At 47.1% G+C, this 19251-nt stretch overlaps 1 protein-coding gene across 4 annotated transcripts in view; it reads right to left on the bottom strand.

The window, feature by feature from the left end:
• Nucleotides 1-19251, bottom strand: part of twz (BTB/POZ domain-containing protein twz) — a 304566-nt gene that overhangs the window by 118299 nt on the left and 167016 nt on the right. For 2 of the 4 annotated variants that reach the window (XM_053786126.2, XM_053786125.2), the window contains one exon: nucleotides 14496-14543. The exons of the other annotated variants lie outside the window; for them this stretch is intronic. In XM_053786126.2, coding sequence (XP_053642101.1) covers nucleotides 14496-14543 — 48 coding nt within the window. The remainder of the gene's footprint in view (nucleotides 1-14495; nucleotides 14544-19251) is intronic. 4 annotated transcript variants of the gene reach the window in all.

Genomic DNA, 19251 nt, shown 5'->3' with positions numbered 1-19251 from the left:
AGGCTGTAGTTGGGGAGGTAGCAACAGCTACCAGCAGTGAGGTGCAGCCCAGCACCTGCTGCAAGTGGCGAGTTGTTCACAGTAATGGGAGGCGCATCAGAGTAAGGAAAGTTAAGAGTGAAGATCTGAAGGTAGGAAATCGCTTCTCTGTTCTCCAGGATGAATGTACTTCAGTGGCCAGTGAAGGTAAGGGTACTACTGCCCCTGCTAATGAAGGTAAGCGCATTCTTGTGGTTGGTGACTCTCAGGTAAGATATATTGACCGTGCTTTTTGTAATAGGAATAAGAAGATGAGAGATAGAGTGTGCTTCCCTGGAGCTGGTGTTGGGGACATTGTCAACAGGCTGGATAATATCATGTCAGGTAATGGGAACAAGCCCATTATCTGTCTCAGTGCTGGTGGAAATGATATTGGGAAGGGTAGGAGAGAAGAGCTGCTAGATAAGTACAGGTCAGCTATAGATTTCATTAAGTGTAAGGGAGGGATCCCAATCATATGTAGCATCTTGCCTAGAAGGGGAGTAGGAAATGAATGGTTGTCTAGGGCAATTGGTGTAAATTGCTGGCTAGACAGATACTGCAAGGAACTTGCAATCCCATTCATTGACAACTGGAACAACTTTTATGGCAAACATGATATGTATGCAAGGGATGGGGTACATCTCTCTGGGGCAGGGGTGGTAGCACTTGCAGACTCGATTGAGAAGGCCATTGGTGAAATGCCTATGATTTTAAACTGATGGAAGATAGAGGTATGGGTGTGTGTGGGAAACAAGCAGGTTGCAACACTAGGGTTGGAAACAGTAAATGTATAAAAGGCATTCAGCATGAAGTTATAAATAAAGACAATAGAACAGGTCAGCTAACAAAGGGGGGCAGCAGAGGGCAGCAAGGGACTAGCTCCCTTAAGGTTTACTATACTAATAGCAGGAGTGTTAGAAATAAGATAGATGAGCTAAGATTAATTGCAAGTGCAGGAAACATAGATATTATTGCTATAACAGAGACCTGGCTCAATCTGAAAGATAGAGAGATGCCCTCTGAATGTCACATACAAGGCTATAAATTATTCCACACTGACAGGGTCAACAGGAAAGGTGGTGGAGTAGCGATGTATGTCAGAGACAATTTAAATTGTTGTGTAAGACAAGATATTAAATTAGAAGCGTCAGCCACTGAATCTGTTTGGTTACAGCTTCTCGAGGGCCGAGAAAAACTAATTTTGGGTGTGATTTACAGGGCCCCAAATCTTGATAGGGAGTGCAGTAAACTTCTATGGGACGAAATTCGTAAGGCATCTACATACGAAAATGTTGTGCTAATGGGAGATTTCAACTATAGACAGATTGACTGGAGCAATTTGACAGGAAATTTAGAGTCGGGTGACTTTCTTGATACGATCCAGGATTGTTTTTTAAAACAGTTTGTGACAGAGCCAACTAGGGGAAATAACCTCCTTGACTTGGTTCTTGCCAGTAGGGAAACACTAATTAATAATCTTGAGGTTAATGATGAGCTTGGGGAGAGTGATCACAAATCACTCAGTTTTAATATATCATGGAATTCCCCTAATAATGGCAATCAAGTCTCCGTCCCTGACTTTCGCTTGGCTGATTTCATAGGACTGAAAAATTACTTAGGTGGGCTGAACTGGAATGACCTGACTAAGGGTCAGGTAGGTGGTGATGGTTGCCGATATGATGCTTTCCAGGGCATAGTTCTAGCTGCTCAGTCAAATTATGTTCCAAATAGGGAAATCAGATCAAACAAAAATGATCCTAAATGGATGAACAATAGATTAAAATATCTGATTGGTCAAAAGAGAGGCATATATAGGCAAATCAAAAGAGGAGAGGGCCAATTAAGAAATCGATATATTCAGTTAAAGAGAGAAATAAAAAAGGGAATTAGAAAAGCGAAAAGAGATTATGAGGTTAAAGTTGCAAGAGAATCGAAGACTAACCCAAAAGGATTCTTTCAGGTATACAGAAGTAAGATCAGGGACAAGATAGGCCCACTCAAAAGTTCCTCGGGTCAGCTCACTGACAGTGATAAGGAAATGTGTAGAATTTTTAACACATACTTCCTCTCAGTTTTTACACAGGAGGATACCAGCGATATACCAGTAATGATAAATTATGTAGAACAGGACGATAATAAACTGTGCACTATTAGGGTCACAAGTGACATGGTCCTTAGGCAAATAGATAAATTGAAACCTAACAAATCCCCAGGCCCTGATGAACTGTATGCAAGGGTTCTAAAGGAATGTAAAGAGGAGCTTAGCACACCTTTGGCTAATCTTTTCAACATATCACTACAAACTGGCATGGTGCCAGATAAGTGGAAAATGGCAAATGTGATACCTATTTTCAAAACAGGTGACAGGTCCTTAGCTTCGAACTATAGACCAATAAGCCTAACCTCCATAGTGGGAAAATTTATGGAATCAATAATTGCCGAGGCAGTTCGTAGCCACCTTGAAAAGCATAAATTAATCAACGAATCTCAGCATGGTTTTACAAAGGGGCGTTCCTGCCTTACGAATTTATTAACTTTTTTCACTAAGGTATTTGAGGAGGTAGATCATGGTAATGAATATGATATTGTGTATATGGACTTCAGTAAGGCTTTTGACAGGGTCCCACATCAGAGACTATTGAGGAAAATTAAAGCACATGGAATAGGAGGAGAAATTTTTTCCTGGATAGAGGCATGGTTGACAAATAGGCAGCAGAGAGTTTGCATAAATGGGGAGAAATCAGAGTGGGGAAGCGTCACGAGCGGTGTTCCACAGGGGTCAGTGTTGGGCCCCCTGCTGTTCACAATCTACATAAACGACATAGATGAGGGCATAAAGAGCGACATCGGCAAGTTTGCCGATGACACCAAAATAGGCCGTCGAATTCATTCTGACGAGGACATTCGAGCACTCCAGGAAGATTTGAATAGACTGATGCAGTGGTCGGAGAAGTGGCAGATGCAGTTTAATATAGACAAATGCAAAGTTCTAAATGTTGGACAGGACAATAACCATGCCACATATAAACTAAATAATGTAGATCTTAATATTACGGATTGCGAAAAAGATTTAGGAGTTCTGGTTAGCAGTAATCTGAAACCAAGACAACAGTGCATAAGTGTTCGCAATAAAGCTAATAGAATCCTTGGCTTCATATCAAGAAGCATAAATAATAGGAGTCCTCAGGTTGTTCTTCAACTCTATACATCCTTGGTTAGGCCTCATTTAGATTATGCTGCACAGTTTTGGTCACCGTATTACAGAATGGATATAAATTCTCTGGAAAATGTACAAAGGAGGATGACAAAGATGATCCCATGTATCAGAAACCTTCCCTATGAGGATAGACTAAGGGCCCTGAAACTGCACTCTCTAGAAAGACGTAGAATTAGGGGGGATATGATTGAGGTGTATAAATGGAAGACAGGAATAAATAAAGGGGATGTAAATAGTGTGCTGAAAATATCTAGCCTAGACAGGACTCGCAGCAATGGTTTTAAGTTGGAAAAATTCAGATTCAGGAAGGATATAGGAAAGTACTGGTTTGGTAATAGAGTTGTGGATGAGTGGAACAAACTCCCAAGTACCGTTATAGAGGCCAGAACGTTGTGTAGCTTTAAAAATAGGTTGGATAAATACATGAGTAGATGTGGGTGGGTGTGAGTTAGACCTGATAGCTTGTGCTACCAGGTCGGTTGCCGTGTTCCTCCCTTAAGTCAATGTGACCTGACCTGACTAGGTTGGGTGCATTGGCTTAAGCCGGTAGGAGACTTGGACCTGCCTCGCATGGGCCAGTAGGCCTTCTGCAGTGTTCCTTCGTTCTTATGTTCTTATGTTCTTAAAGATACCTAACTGTTTCTCATGTGTTGTAATCATTATAAATGACTATTACAGGGCGGAGGTTATCTGAGTAACAGCCGGCTGCATAAACATTAACAGACACTGAACCTCGTTGTCAAACAAGTCCCATTCATTTATTTTCATTATGCTTATTTCTGGATTAATATGTGTTTTCTTACGCTAATGTAACCTTAGCCTATAAACTAGCCCATACGCGATTGATCTGTAAATAGTCTTTAATGAACTGTTAGTTGCCCGGCTGCCGGGCCAATACCTGCCTGGAGGGTATTACGGGGATCAACGCCCCTGCGGTTCACGACCAGGCCTCTCGGTGGATCAGGGCCTGATTAACCAGGCTTTTACTGCTGGCCGCACGTAGTCCAGCGTACAAATCACAGCCTTCATAGAGTCAATAAAGCATTTAAATTACTGGAAAAATCCTAAATATGTACTCATTGGAGTGGAGGAAAGATACATGATAATATATACCTGGAACGTACTCGAGGGCCTGGTCCCAAATATACACACTGCCATAACAACATACTGAAGCGAGAGATATAGGAGGAAGTGTAAAATAAACCCATTTAAAATCAGGGCCACCATGGGGACAATAAGAGAACATTGTATCAACATTCGTGACCCCAGACTATTCAACATCTTACCAGTAAATATCAGAAACACTGCTGGGACAAGTGGAAGTCTTCAAGAGGAAAATGGACAAGTACCTTCTTTAGGTGACAGATCAACCAAGCTATAATAGATACGTGGGTCAGCGGGCCACCAGCAGCAAAACTGGTTGACGGTTCAAGCACCAGACAAGCCTGACCTAAGGCCGGGCTCAAGGAGTATTAAAACTCTCGGAACTCATCAAAGGTAAAGGTATAATTAAAAATATAAGTCCGTTATAAATGAGTTATTAATAATGATAAAAAACAAAATTAATAAGATATATGCACTACTTAAATGTATATGAATATATGATAGAATTAAAAATGCTATAAGGATGGGAAATATGTTTTAAATGGTGGTAGTGGTGGTGATGGTGGAAGTGGTGCTAGTAGTGGTGGTGATGGTTGCAGTGGTGCTAGTAGTGGTGGTGATGGTGGAAGTGGTGCTAGTAGTGGTGGTGATGGTTGCAGTGGTGCTAGTAGTGGTGGTGATGGTGGAAGTGGTGCTAGTAGTGGTGGTGATGGTGGCAGTGGTGCTAGTAGTGGTGGTGATGGTTGCAGTGGTGCTAGTAGTGGTGGTGATGGTGGAAGTGGTGCTAGTAGTGGTGGTGATGGTGGAAGTGGTGCTAGTAGTGGTGGTGATGGTGGAAGTGGTGCTAGTAGTGGTGGTGATGGTGGCAGTGGTGCTAGTAGTGGTGGTGATGGTTGCAGTGGTGCTAGTAGTGGTGGTGATGGTGGAAGTGGTGCTAGTAGTGGTGGTGATGGTTGCAGTGGTGCTAGTAGTGGTGGTGATGGTGGAAGTGGTGCTAGTAGTGGTGGTGATGGTGGCAGTGGTGCTAGTAGTGGTGGTGATGGTTGCAGTGGTGCTAGTAGTGGTGGTGATGGTGGAAGTGGTGCTAGTAGTGGTGGTGATGGTGGAAGTGGTGCTAGTAGTGGTGGTGATGGTTGCAGTGGTGCTAGTAGTGGTGGTGATGGTGGAAGTGGTGCTAGTAGTGGTGGTGATGGTTGCAGTGGTGCTAGTAGTGGTGGTGATGGTGGAAGTGGTGCTAGTAGTGGTGGTGATGGTTGCAGTGGTGCTAGTAGTGGTGGTGATGGTGGAAGTGGTGCTAGTAGTGGTGGTGATGGTGGAAGTGGTGCTAGTAGTGGTGGTGATGGTGGAAGTGGTGCTAGTAGTGGTGGTGATGGTGGAAGTGGTGCTAGTAGTGGTGGTGATGGTGGAAGTGGTGCTAGTAGTGGTGGTGATGGTGGAAGTGGTGCTAGTAGTGGTGGTGATGGTGGAAGTGGTGCTAGTAGTGGTGGTGATGGTTGCAGTGGTGCTAGTAGTGGTGGTGATGGTGGAAGTGGTGCTAGTAGTGGTGGTGATGGTGGCAGTGGTGCTAGTAGTGGTGGTGATGGTTGCAGTGGTGCTAGTAGTGGTGGTGATGGTGGAAGTGGTGCTAGTAGTGGTGGTGATGGTGGAAGTGGTGCTAGTAGTGGTGGTGATGGTTGCAGTGGTGCTAGTAGTGGTGGTGATGGTGGAAGTGGTGCTAGTAGTGGTGGTGATGGTGGAAGTGGTGCTAGTAGTGGTGGTGATGGTTGCAGTGGTGCTAGTAGTGGTGGTGATGGTGGAAGTGGTGCTAGTAGTGGTGGTGATGGTGGAAGTGGTGCTAGTAGTGGTGGTGATGGTGGCAGTGGTGCTAGTAGTGGTGGTGATGGTTGCAGTGGTGCTAGTAGTGGTGGTGATGGTGGAAGTGGTGCTAGTAGTGGTGGTGATGGTTGCAGTGGTGCTAGTAGTGGTGGTGATGGTGGAAGTGGTGCTAGTAGTGGTGGTGATGGTTGCAGTGGTGCTAGTAGTGGTGGTGATGGTGGAAGTGGTGCTAGTAGTGGTGGTGATGGTTGCAGTGGTGCTAGTAGTGGTGGTGATGGTGGAAGTGGTGCTAGTAGTGGTGGTGATGGTGGAAGTGGTGCTAGTAGTGGTGGTGATGGTGGCAGTGGTGCTAGTAGTGGTGGTGATGGTTGCAGTGGTGCTAGTAGTGGTGGTGGTGGTGGCAGTGGTGCTAGTAGTGGTGGTGGTGGTGGAAGTGGTGCTAGTAGTGGTGGTGATGGTTGCAGTGGTGCTAGTAGTGGTGGTGATGGTGGAAGTGGTGCTAGTAGTGGTGGTGATGGTGGAAGTGGTGCTAGTAGTGGTGGTGATGGTGGCAGTGGTGCTAGTAGTGGTGGTGATGGTGGAAGTGGTGCTAGTAGTGGTGGTGATGGTGGCAGTGGTGCTAGTAGTGGTGGTGATGGTGGCAGTGGTGCTAGTAGTGGTGGTGATGGTTGCAGTGGTGCTAGTAGTGGTGGTGATGGTTGCAGTGGTGCTAGTAGTGGTGGTGATGGTGGCAGTGGTGCTAGTAGTGGTGGTGATGGTGGAAGTGGTGCTAGTAGTGGTGGTGATGGTTGCAGTGGTGCTAGTAGTGGTGGTGATGGTGGCAGTGGTGCTAGTAGTGGTGGTGATGGTTGCAGTGGTGCTAGTAGTGGTGGTGATGGTTGCAGTGGTGCTAGTAGTGGTGGTGATGGTGGCAGTGGTGCTAGTAGTGGTGGTGATGGTTGCAGTGGTGCTAGTAGTGGTGGTGATGGTTGCAGTGGTGCTAGTAGTGGTGGTGATGGTTGCAGTGGTGCTAGTAGTGGTGGTGGTGGTGGCAGTGGTGCTAGTAGTGGTGGTGATGGTGGAAGTGGTGCTAGTAGTGGTGGTGATGGTGGAAGTGGTGCTAGTAGTGGTGGTGATGGTGGAAGTGGTGCTAGTAGTGGTGGTGATGGTTGCAGTGGTGCTAGTAGTGGTGGTGGTGGTGGCAGTGGTGCTAGTAGTGGTGGTGATGGTGGAAGTGGTGCTAGTAGTGGTGGTGATGGTGGAAGTGGTGCTAGTAGTGGTGGTGATGGTGGAAGTGGTGCTAGTAGTGGTGGTGATGGTTGCAGTGGTGCTAGTAGTGGTGGTGGTGGTGGCAGTGGTGCTAGTAGTGGTGGTGATGGTGGAAGTGGTGCTAGTAGTGGTGGTGATGGTGGAAGTGGTGCTAGTAGTGGTGGTGATGGTGGAAGTGGTGCTAGTAGTGGTGGTGATGGTTGCAGTGGTGCTAGTAGTGGTGGTGGTGGTGGCAGTGGTGCTAGTAGTGGTGGTGATGGTGGAAGTGGTGCTAGTAGTGGTGGTGATGGTGGAAGTGGTGCTAGTAGTGGTGGTGATGGTTGCAGTGGTGCTAGTAGTGGTGGTGGTGGTGGAAGTGGTGCTAGTAGTGGTGGTGATGGTTGCAGTGGTGCTAGTAGTGGTGGTGGTGGTGGCAGTGGTGCTAGTAGTGGTGGTGATGGTGGAAGTGGTGCTAGTAGTGGTGGTGATGGTTGCAGTGGTGCTAGTAGTGGTGGTGGTGGTGGCAGTGGTGCTAGTAGTGGTGGTGATGGTGGAAGTGGTGCTAGTAGTGGTGGTGATGGTTGCAGTGGTGCTAGTAGTGGTGGTGGTGGTGGCAGTGGTGCTAGTAGTGGTGGTGATGGTGGCAGTGGTGCTAGTAGTGGTGGTGATGGTTGCAGTGGTGCTAGTAGTGGTGGTGATGGTGGCAGTGGTGCTAGTAGTGGTGGTGATGGTTGCAGTGGTGCTAGTAGTGGTGGTGATGGTTGCAGTGGTGCTAGTAGTGGTGGTGATGGTTGCAGTGGTGCTAGTAGTGGTGGTGATGGTTGCAGTGGTGCTAGTAGTGGTGGTGATGGTTGCAGTGGTGCTAGTAGTGGTGGTGATGGTTGCAGTGGTGCTAGTAGTGGTGGTGGTGGTGGCAGTGGTGCTAGTAGTGGTGGTGGCAGTGGTGCTAGTAGTGGTGGTGATGGTTGCAGTGGTGCTAGTAGTGGTGGCGATGGTGGCAGTGGTGCTAGTAGTGGTGGTGGCAGTGGTGCTAGTAGTGGTGATGGCAGTGGTGCTAGTAGTGGTGGTGATGGTTGCAGTGGTGCTAGTAGTGGTGGTGATGGTTGCAGTGGTGCTAGTAGTGGTGGTGATGGTTGCAGTGGTGCTAGTAGTGGTGGTGATGGTGGAAGTGGTGCTAGTAGTGGTGGTGATAGTTGCAGTGGTGCTAGTAGTGGTGGTGATGGTTGCAGTGGTGCTAGTAGTGGTGGTGATGGTGGAAGTGGTGCTAGTAGTGGTGGTGATGGTTGCAGTGGTGCTAGTAGTGGTGGTGATGGTTGCAGTGGTGCTAGTAGTGGTGGTGATGGTGGAAGTGGTGCTAGTAGTGGTGGTGATGGTTGCAGTGGTGCTAGTAGTGGTGGTGATGGTTGCAGTGGTGCTAGTAGTGGTGGTGATGGTTGCAGTGGTGCTAGTAGTGGTGGTGATGGTTGCAGTGGTGCTAGTAGTGGTGGTGATGGTTGCAGTGGTGCTAGTAGTGGTGGTGATGGTTGCAGTGGTGCTAGTAGTGGTGGTGATGGTTGCAGTGGTGCTAGTAGTGGTGGTGATGGTTGCAGTGGTGCTAGTAGTGGTGGTGATGGTTGCAGTGGTGCTAGTAGTGGTGGTGATGGTTGCAGTGGTGCTAGTAGTGGTGGTGGCAGTGGTGCTAGTAGTGATGGTGGAAGTGGTGCTAGTAGTGGTGGTGGCAGTGGTGCTAGTAGTGGTGATGGCAGTGGTGCTAGTAGTGATGGTGGAAGTGGTGCTAGTAGTGGTGGTGATGGTTGCAGTGGTGCTAGTAGTGGTGGCGATGGTGGCAGTGGTGCTAGTAGTGGTGGTGGTGGCAGTTGTGCTAGTAGTGGTGGTGATGGCAGTGGTGCTAGTAGTGGTGGCGATGGTGGCAGTGGTGCTAGTAGTGGTGGTGGTGGCAGTGGTGCTAGTAGTGGTGGTGATGGCAGTGGTGCTAGTAGTGATGGTGGCAGTGGTGCTAGTAGTGGTGGTGATAGTGGCAGTGGTGCTAGTAGTGGTGGTGATGGCAGTGGTGCTAGTAGTGGTGGCGATGGTGGCAGTGGTGCTAGTAGTGGTGGCAGTGGTGCTAGTAGTGGTGGCGATGGTGGCAGTGGTGCTAGTAGTGGTGGTGGCAGTGGTGCTAGTAGTGGTGGTGATGGCAGTGGTGCTAGTAGTGGTGGTGATGGTGGCAGTGGTGCTAGTAGTGGTGGTGATGGTGGCAGTGGTGCTAGTAGTGGTGGTGATGGCAGTGGTGCTAGTAGTGGTGGCGATGGTGTCAGTGGTGCTAGTAGTGGTGGTGGCAGTGGTGCTAGTAATGGTTGTGATGGTGGCAGTGGTGCTAGTAGTGGTGGCGATGGTGGCAGTGGTGCTAGTAGTGATGGTGGCAGTGGTGCTAGTAGTGGTGATGATGGTGGCAGTGGTGCTAGTAGTGGTGGTGATGGTGGCAGTGGTGCTAGTAGTGGTGGTGATGGTGGCAGTAGTGCTAGTAGTGATGGTGGCAGTGGTGCTAGTAGTGGTGGTGATGGTGGCAGTGGTGCTAGTAGTGGTGGTGATGGTGGCAGTGGTGCTAGTAGTGGTGGCGATGGTTGCTGGTGATTGATGGTGGTAGTGATGCTAATAGTGGTGGTGATCGCTGCTGGTGATTGATGCTGGTAGTGATGCTAGTAGTGGTGGTGATGGTGGCAGTGGTGCTAGTAGTGGTGGTGATGGTGGCAGTAGTGCTAGTAGTGGTGGTGATGGTGGCAGTGGTGCTAGTAGTGGTGGTGATGGTGGCATTGGTGCTAGTAGTGGTGGTGATGGTGGCAGTGGTGCTAGTAGTGGTGGCGATGGTTGCTGGTGATTGATGGTGGTAGTGATGCTAATAGTGGTGGTGATCGCTGCTGGTGATTGATGCTGGTAGTGATGCTAGTAGTGGTGGTGATGGTGGCAGTGGCGCTAGTAGTGGTGGTGATGGTGGTAGTGGTGCTAGTAGTGGTGGTGATGGTGGCAGTGGTGCTAGTAGTGGTGGCAATGGTTGCTGGTGATTGATGGTGGTAGTGATGCTAATAGTGGTGGTGATGGCTGCTGGTGATTGGTTGATAGTGGTGCTAGTAGTGGTGGTGGTGGTTGGTGATGGTGGTAGTGGTGCTAGTAGTGGTGGTGATGGTGGCAGTGGTGCTAGTAGTGGTGGCGATGGTTGCTGGTGATTGATGGTGATAGTGATGCTAATAGTGGTGGTGATTGGTTGTGGTAGTGGTGCTTGGTGATGGTGGTAGTGGTGCTAGTAGTGATGGTTGCTGGTGATTGATGGTGGTGGTGGTGCTAGTAGTGGTGGTGATGGTTGCTGGTGATTGGTTGTGGTAGTGGTGCTAGTAGTGAGTGATGGTTGCTGGTGATTGATGGTGGTAGTGGTGCTAGTAGTGGTGGTGGTGGTTGCTGGTGATTGATGGTGGTAGTGATGCTAGTAGCGGTGGTGATGGTTGCTGGTGATTGGTGGTGGTAGTGGGGCTAGTAGTGGGTGATGGTTGCTGGTGATTGATGGTGGTAGTGGTGCTAGTTGTGGTAGTTGGTGATGGTGGTAGTGGTGCTAGTAGTGGTGGTGATGGTTGCTGGTGATTGATGGTGGTAGTGGTGCTAGTAGTGGTGGTGATGGTTGCTGGTGATTGGTTGTGGTAGTGGTGCTAGTAGTGAATGATGGTTGCTGGTGATTGATGGTGGTAGTGGTGGTGGTTGGTGATGGTGGTAATGATGCTAGTAGTGGTGGTGGTGATTGATGGTGGTAGTGATGCTAGTAGCTGTGGTGATGGTTGCTGGTGATTGGTGGTGGTAGTGGTGCTAGTAGTGGGTGATGGTTGCTGGTGATTGATGGTGGTAGTGGTGCTAGTAGTGGTGGTGATGGTTGCTGGTGATTGGTTGTGGTAGTGGTGCTAGTAGTGAGTGATGGTTGCTGGTGATTGATGGTGGTAGTGGTGGTGGTTGGTGGTGATGGTGGTAGTGATGCTAGTAGTAGTGGTGGTGGTTGCTGGTGATTGATGGTGGTAGTGATGCTAGTAGTGGTGGTGATGGTTGCTGGTGATTGGTGGTGGTAGTGGTGCTAGTAGTGGGTGATGGTTGCTGGTGATTGATGGTGGAAGTGGTGCTAGTTGTGGTGATTGGTGATGGTGGTAGTGGTGCTAGTAGTGGTGGTGATGGTTGCTGGTGATTGATGGTGGTACTGGTGCTAGTTGTGGTGGTTGGTGATGGTGGTAGTGGTGCTAGTAGTGGTGGTGATGGTTGCTGGTGATTGATGGTGGTACTGGTGCTAGTTGTGGTGGTTGGTGATGGTGGTAGTGGTGCTAGTAGTGGTGGTGATGATTGCTGGTGATTGATGGTGGTAGTGGTGCTAGTAGTGGTGGTGATGGTTGCTGGTGATTGGTTGTGGTAGTGGTGCTAGTAGTGAGTGATGGTTGCTGGTGATTGATGGTGGTAGTGGTGCTAGTAGTGGTGGTGATGGTTGCTGGTGATTGGTTGTGGTAGTGGTGCTAGTAGTGAGTGATGGTTGCTGGTGATTGATGGTGGTAGTGATGGTGGTTGGTGGTGATGGTGGTAGTGATGCTAGTAGTAGTGGTGGTGGTTGCTGGTGATTGATAGTGGTAGTGATGCTAGTAGCGGTGGTGATGGTTGCTGGTGATTGGTGGTGGTAGTGGTGCTAGTAGTGGGTGATGGTTGCTGGTGATTGATGGTGGTAGTGGTGCTAGTTGTGGTGGTTGGTGATGGTGGTAGTGGTGCTAGTAGTGGTGGTGATGGTTGCTGGTGATTGATGGTGGTAGTGGTGCTAGTAGTGGTGGTGATGGTTGCTGGTGATTGGTTGTGGTAGTGGTGCTAGTAGTGAGTGATGGTTGCTGGTGATTGATGGTGGTAGTGGTGGTGGTTGGTGGTGATGGTGGTAGTGGTGCTAGTAGTGGTGGTGGCGGTTGCTGGTGATTTATGGTGGTAGCGGTGCTAGTAGTGGTAGTGATGGTTGCTGGTGATTGGTTGTGGTAGTGGTGCTAGTAGTGAATGATGGTTGCTGATGATTGATTGTGGTAGTGGTGCTAATAGTGGTGGTGATGGTTGTTGGTGATTGGTTGTGGTAGTGGTGCTAGTAGTGGGTGATGGTTGCTGGTGATTGATGGTGGTAGTGGTGGTGGTGGTGGTGATGGTGGTAGTGGTACTAGTAGTGGTGATGATGGTTGCTGGTGAAGGTCTCAGTAGTAGTACCAGTTCCTTACCAGTAACCAGTGTACCAGTAGATGACTCAATACCAACCGTCTGTGTGAATCATTGACTGTATTCATATTGCTGCTGACCATAGCAGGATTTCAAACACCCTCACCCATAGGCACTATGGGTCAGTCGACGATAGGCAGCAGAGACAGGTCGGCTGTTGGTGCTTCCCATACGAGCTCTCAGTAGTAGTACCAGTTCCTTACCAGTAACCAGTGTACCAGTAGATGACTCACTACCAACCGTCTGTGTGAATCATTGACTGTATTCATATTGCTGCTGACCATAGCAGGATTTCAAACACCCTCACCCGTAGGCACTATGGGTCAGTCGACGATAGGCAGCAGAGAGAGACAGGTCGGCTGTTGGTGCTTCCCATACTTCCCGATATATATTATACATACTACCAGCCTACGTGAGTATTCTTACCCCATCCACATATCGAAAACCCACATGACAATGGATGGTGGTTGGTGGTGGTGATGGTGGTAGTGGTGCTAGTAGTGGTGATGATGGTTGCTGGTGATTGATAGTGGTAGTGGTGATGGTTGCTGGTGATTGATAGTGGTAGTGGTGCTAGTAGTGGTGATGGTGGTAGTGGTGCTAGTAGTGGTGATGGTGGTAGTGGTGCTAGTAGTGGTAGTGGCGGTTGCTGGTGATTGATGGTGGCAGTGGCGCTAGTAGTGGTAGTGATGGTTGCTGGTGATTGGTTGTGGTAGTGGTGCTAGTAGTGAGTGATGGTTGCTGGTGATTGATGGTGGTAGTGGTGCTAATAGTGGTGGTGATGGTTGCTGGTGATTGGTTGTGGTAGTGGTGCTAGTAGTGGGTGATGGTTGCTGGTGATTGATGGTGGCAGTGGTGGTCGTTGGTGGTGGTGATGGTGGTATTGGTGCTAGTAGTGGTGATGATTGCTGGTGATTGATGGTGGTAGTGGTGCTAGTAGTGGTGGTGATGGTTCCTGGTGGTTGGTTCCTGATGGTGGTAGTGGTGGTGGTTGGTGGTGGTGATGGTGGTAGCAGTGCTAGTAGTAGTGGTGGTGGTTGGTGATGGTGGTAATGGTGCTAGTAGTAGTGGTGGTGGTTGGTGATGGTGGTAGTGGTGCTAGTAGTGGTTGGTGGTGGCGGTGGTAATTGGTGCTAGTAGAGGTGGTGGTGGTGGCGGCCGTGACGGTTGGCGGTGGTAATGGTGGTAGCGGTGCTAGTAGTGGTGGTGGTGGTGGTAGTTGCTGATGAGTGGTGGTGGTAGTGGTGATGGTGGTGGTGGAGGTAATTGATGGTGAGTGGTGGTGGTGGTAGTAGTGGTGAGTAATGATGGTGAGTTTTGGAAAGAGAGAGAGAGAGAGAGAGAGAGAGAGAGAGAGAGAGAGAGAGAGAGAGAGAGAGAGAGAGAGAGAGAGAGAGAGAGAGAGAGAGACTGTGTATGTGAGACTTACTGTTTTGTGAAGACTGTTGTGTGTAGGAAAGTTACTGTTGTATGTCAGTGTTGAAAGACTTACTGTTAAAAGAGCCGCTGTTGTGTTTATTACAGATGAAACATGAATTAAGCTGATGAAAGGAGCGTTTATTTACATGCGAACAGTCTTATAGTTAAAAGGTTTAAAATTAGTTTACTACAGCTTTAGGAACAAGGTGAAACGAGCGATGAGGAAGACATGCAAATCAGCGAAACTTTATCATACCAATGTTTCGAGCAATGAGAGCTTTATCAAGTTCTATCTTAAAAAAAGCTTTAGAGCCAAACATTGTTTTAGTAAAGTGTTGCGCTCTCTCACGTGCCTTTATCATCAAGTTACTCTTGACCAGCTTGTGAGGCATTTATTTTTTGTTTTAGTTGCGAAGAAATATTTCATTAAGACACAGAGAGTTCTTACCGTGGCGAGGCTCCGTTTCGTAAGTTCTTGGTGTAACTCTCCCATATACTGTACAGGGATAGATACAGAGCATCAGTACACACTCACCCGGACACACACTCACTACCTCTATATGCAAAACAAATCATACATTAATTTTTCTCGTGAAAGGCAAATTAGATCATATATGAAGAAAACAGTGAAAGTGTTGGAGGGTGAGCTCTGACGAAGTCTTGGTTGCCTGGTTTATTTGTCAGGTTTAAAGACTATCGACTACACGAGGGTCGGCTGCTTGTCACCTGTACATCACCGCTCAATATAATAATGTTATGAGAATGATAATGATACACAGTACCGACAAGTTGATAAGTTAGCCACATGTGCAACAGTTCGGTATCTTTATTCGACTAGGGAAGCCTACTGTGTAGGCGAGACGTTTTGAAATAAATATATCTAACTATTGCACATGTGTCTTACATATTCTGATAATGGTATACAATACCAATAAGTCACCTGCACCATGAGTCAAGAATACTTTAATCTCTAAAACAAGAATTAAAGAAAACTCTCAGTGTGTATGTACACAGAGCTACACACAGCTGCGGTGGTACTTAATGACATACTCTGGAGTGTTGAAACCTTAGTTTGTGTGTTTGTGGCATCGCAGGGTGTACTCAGCTTACATTGTGTGTTTGTGGCATCGCAGGGTGTACTCAGCTTACATTGTGTGTTTGTGGCATCGCAGGGTGTACTCAGCTTACATTGTGTGTTTGTGGCATTGCAGGGTGTACTCAGCTTACATTGTGTGTTTGTGGCATCGCAGGGTGTACTCAGCTTACATTGTGTGTTTGTGGCATTGCAGGGTGTACTCAGCTTACATTGTGTGTTTGTGGCATTGCAGGGTGTACTCAGCTTACATTGTGTGTTTGTGGCATCGCAGGGTGTACTCAGCTTACATTGTGTGTTTGTGGCATTGCAGGGTGTACTCAGCTTACATTGTGTGTTTGTGGCATCGCAGGGTGTACTCAGCTTACATTGTGTGTTTGTGGCATTGCAGGGTGTACTCAGCTTACATTGTGTGTTTGTGGCATTGCAGGGTGTACTCAGCTTACATTGTGTGTTTGTGGCATCGCAGGGTGTACTCAGCTTACATTGTGTGTTTGTGGCATTGCAGGGTGTACTCAGCTTACATTGTGTGTTTGTGGCATCGCAGGGTGTACTCAGCTTACATTGTGTGTTTGTGGCATCGCAGGGTGTACTCAGCTTACATTGTGTGTTTGTGGCATTGCAGGGTGTACTCAGCTTACATTGTGTGTTTGTGGCATCGCAGGGTGTACTCAGCTTACATTGTGTGTTTGTGGCATCGCAGGGTGTACTCAGCTTACATTGTGTGTTTGTGGCATCGCAGGGTGTACTCAGCTTACATTGTGTGTTTGTGGCATCGCAGGGTGTACTCTTGCCACTCCCGGCACTAGTACTGCCTTTATGGTAAGTTTTGATCAAATGTGACACACGGGACCAGGAGCTGTACCTAGACGCCTGCAAATGCAACTAGATGAGTATACAAATTCTATGATCTAACGTTGCCTCTGCTACATAGTAACTTACCTGAGTTTTGTATAGAGGAACTTAAAAATACAGGAGTACTGTAGTAGTCGTCTTGGCCCATGCTAGGCAGGTCTTACTGGCCCGTGCTAGGCATGTCTTACTGGCCCATGCTAGGCAGGTCTTACTAGCCCATGCTAGGCAGGTTCTACTGGCTCATGCTAGGCAGGTCCTACTGGCCCATGCTAGGTAGGTTTTACTGGCCCATGCTAGGCAGGTCCTACTGACCCTTGCTAGCCAGGTTTTGTACATGGATGGTATACAATACCGATAAGATAAAATTAAGACACTTATGCAACATCTGGGTATCTTTATTGTAGACGTTTCGCCATCCAGTGTTTTTATCAATACAAATTCAAGGATATGACTGGAAAACAGTAGAACTATATACAAAAGATGAGGTAATCAGTCCCTCAGTCTTGGAGTTGGTGTGAAGAGCACCGTAGTCGTGAACATTCTGCACATATTGTATTAATATTGTATTAATATTGTATTAATATTGGTAGAATTGCCAACAATATGTTAAGTAAAAGGACGTAAATGCAACTAATGTGACATAACGGCTTGACAAAGCTCCTGGAGAGCGAAACGTTGCTACAATGTCACTTTAGTTGCATTTGTGTCCTTTTACTTAACACATTCTCTACATAAGTGTCTTTTTTCCAAACTTTGTGGGTATCACCAGATCATTTCTCAACACTTGGGTATCTTTATTCTGGCGAAACGTTTCCAGAATAAGGATACCCAGGTGTTGCACAAGTGTCTCATTTATCATTATGATAATAATGATGACGTTGATGATATATTTGTCAGGAAAAATGTCCTAATAGATGTCTTTATCACATGCAGACCCGTTGATAATGGTATAACATACCGACAAGTTGAAAATTAATACACATGTGCAACAGTTGGATGAACATCAAAATGGTATACAATACCGACAGGTTGTTAGGTAAGACACATATGCAACAGTTAGACAACTTTATTCTTTATTCTTCGACTGAAGAAGCCTACTGTGTAGGCGAAACGTTTCGGAATAAAGTTGTCTAACTGTTGCATATGTGTCTTACCTAACAACAGTTGGATGTTTTTATTGATGAAACGTTTCGCCTACACAGTAGACTTCCTCAGTTAAATACAGAGGCAGCAGTAGTAATGAAATAAAGATGATGTAATCAGTCCATCAACAAGATTAGGCCAATGTTTTTGTTTGTGGGTTCTGATTTGACCTGGACCTGCCAAGTATAGGCCAGTAGGCCTGCTGCTGTGGTCCTCCTTTCTTATGTTCTTACTTGGGTATTTTTATTTGTGGAAACGTTTTGCCAACCAGTAGCTTCATCAGTCCAGTACAGAGAAGAATGATTGAAGATCAGAAGGAGTTTGAGGTAATCAGTCCCTCAGTCTGGAGTCGATGTCATCAGTCCATCAGTCTTGATGAGACTGATCTTGATGGACTGATGACATCGACTCCAGGCTGACGAATTGATTACCTCAAACTCCTTCTGATCTTCAACAATTCTTCTCTGCATTGGACTGATGAAGCCACTGTGTGGCGAAACGTTTCCACAATAAAGATAGCCAAGTGTTCACATGTGTCTAATTCATTATCCTGTCTGTTCTCTGGACCATTTATCTACATGGTAACTAATGTACCATGCGTAGTGTCTTCAGTGTTACGTAGTTAGCGTCTTCAGTTTAATCACAGCAACAAATTCATTGTCACAGCAACACACATACCCTCGTGGTCTCTCTCTCTCTCTCTCTCTCTCTCTCTCTCTCTCTCTCTCTCTCTCTCTCTCTCTCTCTCTCTCTCTCTCTCTCTCTCTCTCTCTCTCTCTCTCTCTCTCTCTCTCTCTCTCTCCGCACGTCAGGTCACATCAACACACTCACGAGCGGCAGCAACCTGCTTGTTATCATGTGCTGTCTTCTCGGGGTGGAATCAACACACTTGCGGTCGCATAACACTCTGGGTGGTGTTGATCATCCCAAACACAGTTCTTTTCCCAGGGTCACATAGTTGCCTTCACTTCCCCCCCCCCCCATCCCCACGCACACAGGGCTCCTAGGAAGAAGCACAGCTCTTGCAAGGGTCATTTTGACCTGTGTCATTTTGGTCTGTTATTTTAACCTGTGATATTTTGACCTGTGTCATTTTGGTCTGTTATTTTAACCTGTGATATTTTGACCTGTGTCATTTTGGTCTGTTATTTTAACCTGTGATATTTTGACCTGTCAGTTTGGTCTGTTATTTTAACCTGTGATATTTTGACTTGTGTCATTTTGACATATAACATTTTGAACTGTCATTTTGAACACCTGATATGGCTAGAGTGTAGACAGGCATAGAAAACTGGGTAGATGTGACTAGGGTGAGGGGAGGAGTAGAAAGGAGGGGGGGGCAGGTATTACCAGGATGTAAGTAGATGTAGCCAGGATGTAGGTACCTGGAGTCTATCAACAGTCCCTTCCGGAGGTCACCGCCCTCTCAGCCCAGTCCCAGACCAGGCCTCCTGGTTACTGGCCTGATCGATCAAGCTGTTATTGCCCGGCGCCCACAGTCCAACGTATGCACCACAACCTGCCTGATCTGGAACTGTTTTGAGAAATCGGTCTAGTTCCCTCTTAAAGACAGCCAGGGTTTTTTTGTGATTCTCCTTATTGCATTTACTAAGTTCTCTCTCAGTGTACTCATCACTCTCCTGTTTTTCATTTGGAGGTATCCTGCGGCCTCTGCCAAGCCTCTTGTGTTTATAGTAGTAATTTCGGGTGCAGGTTTATGACAGATCCCTCCAGTATCTTTCTGGTGTAGATTATGATGCATCTTTCTCGCCTACCTTCTGAGGAGTACAGTTCTAGGAACTTAAGCACTTCTGGTAATTTAGGTACTTGACTGAGCTTCAACGAGCTGTAATAGTACTCTGTACATTTTCCAGCTCTGCAGTTTCGCCCACTTTGAACGGGGGTCATTAATACGCAGCAATATTCCAGTATAAAGAGAACGAGTGACTTGGAAAAATTCAGATTCAGGAAGGTTATAGGAAAGCATTGGTTTGGTAATAGAGTTGTGGATGAGTGGAACAAACTCCCGAGTACCGTTATAGAGGCTAAAACGTTGTGTAGTTTTAAAAATAGGTTAGATAAATACATGAGTGGGTGTGGGTGGGTGTGAGTT

This window comes from Cherax quadricarinatus, chromosome 50 (genome assembly GCF_038502225.1).
Source record: "Cherax quadricarinatus isolate ZL_2023a chromosome 50, ASM3850222v1, whole genome shotgun sequence".
NCBI lineage: Eukaryota > Metazoa > Arthropoda > Malacostraca > Decapoda > Parastacidae > Cherax > Cherax quadricarinatus.
Note: the sequence above shows the minus strand (reverse complement) of the source record. Positions and strands in the feature narration are given on the sequence as shown.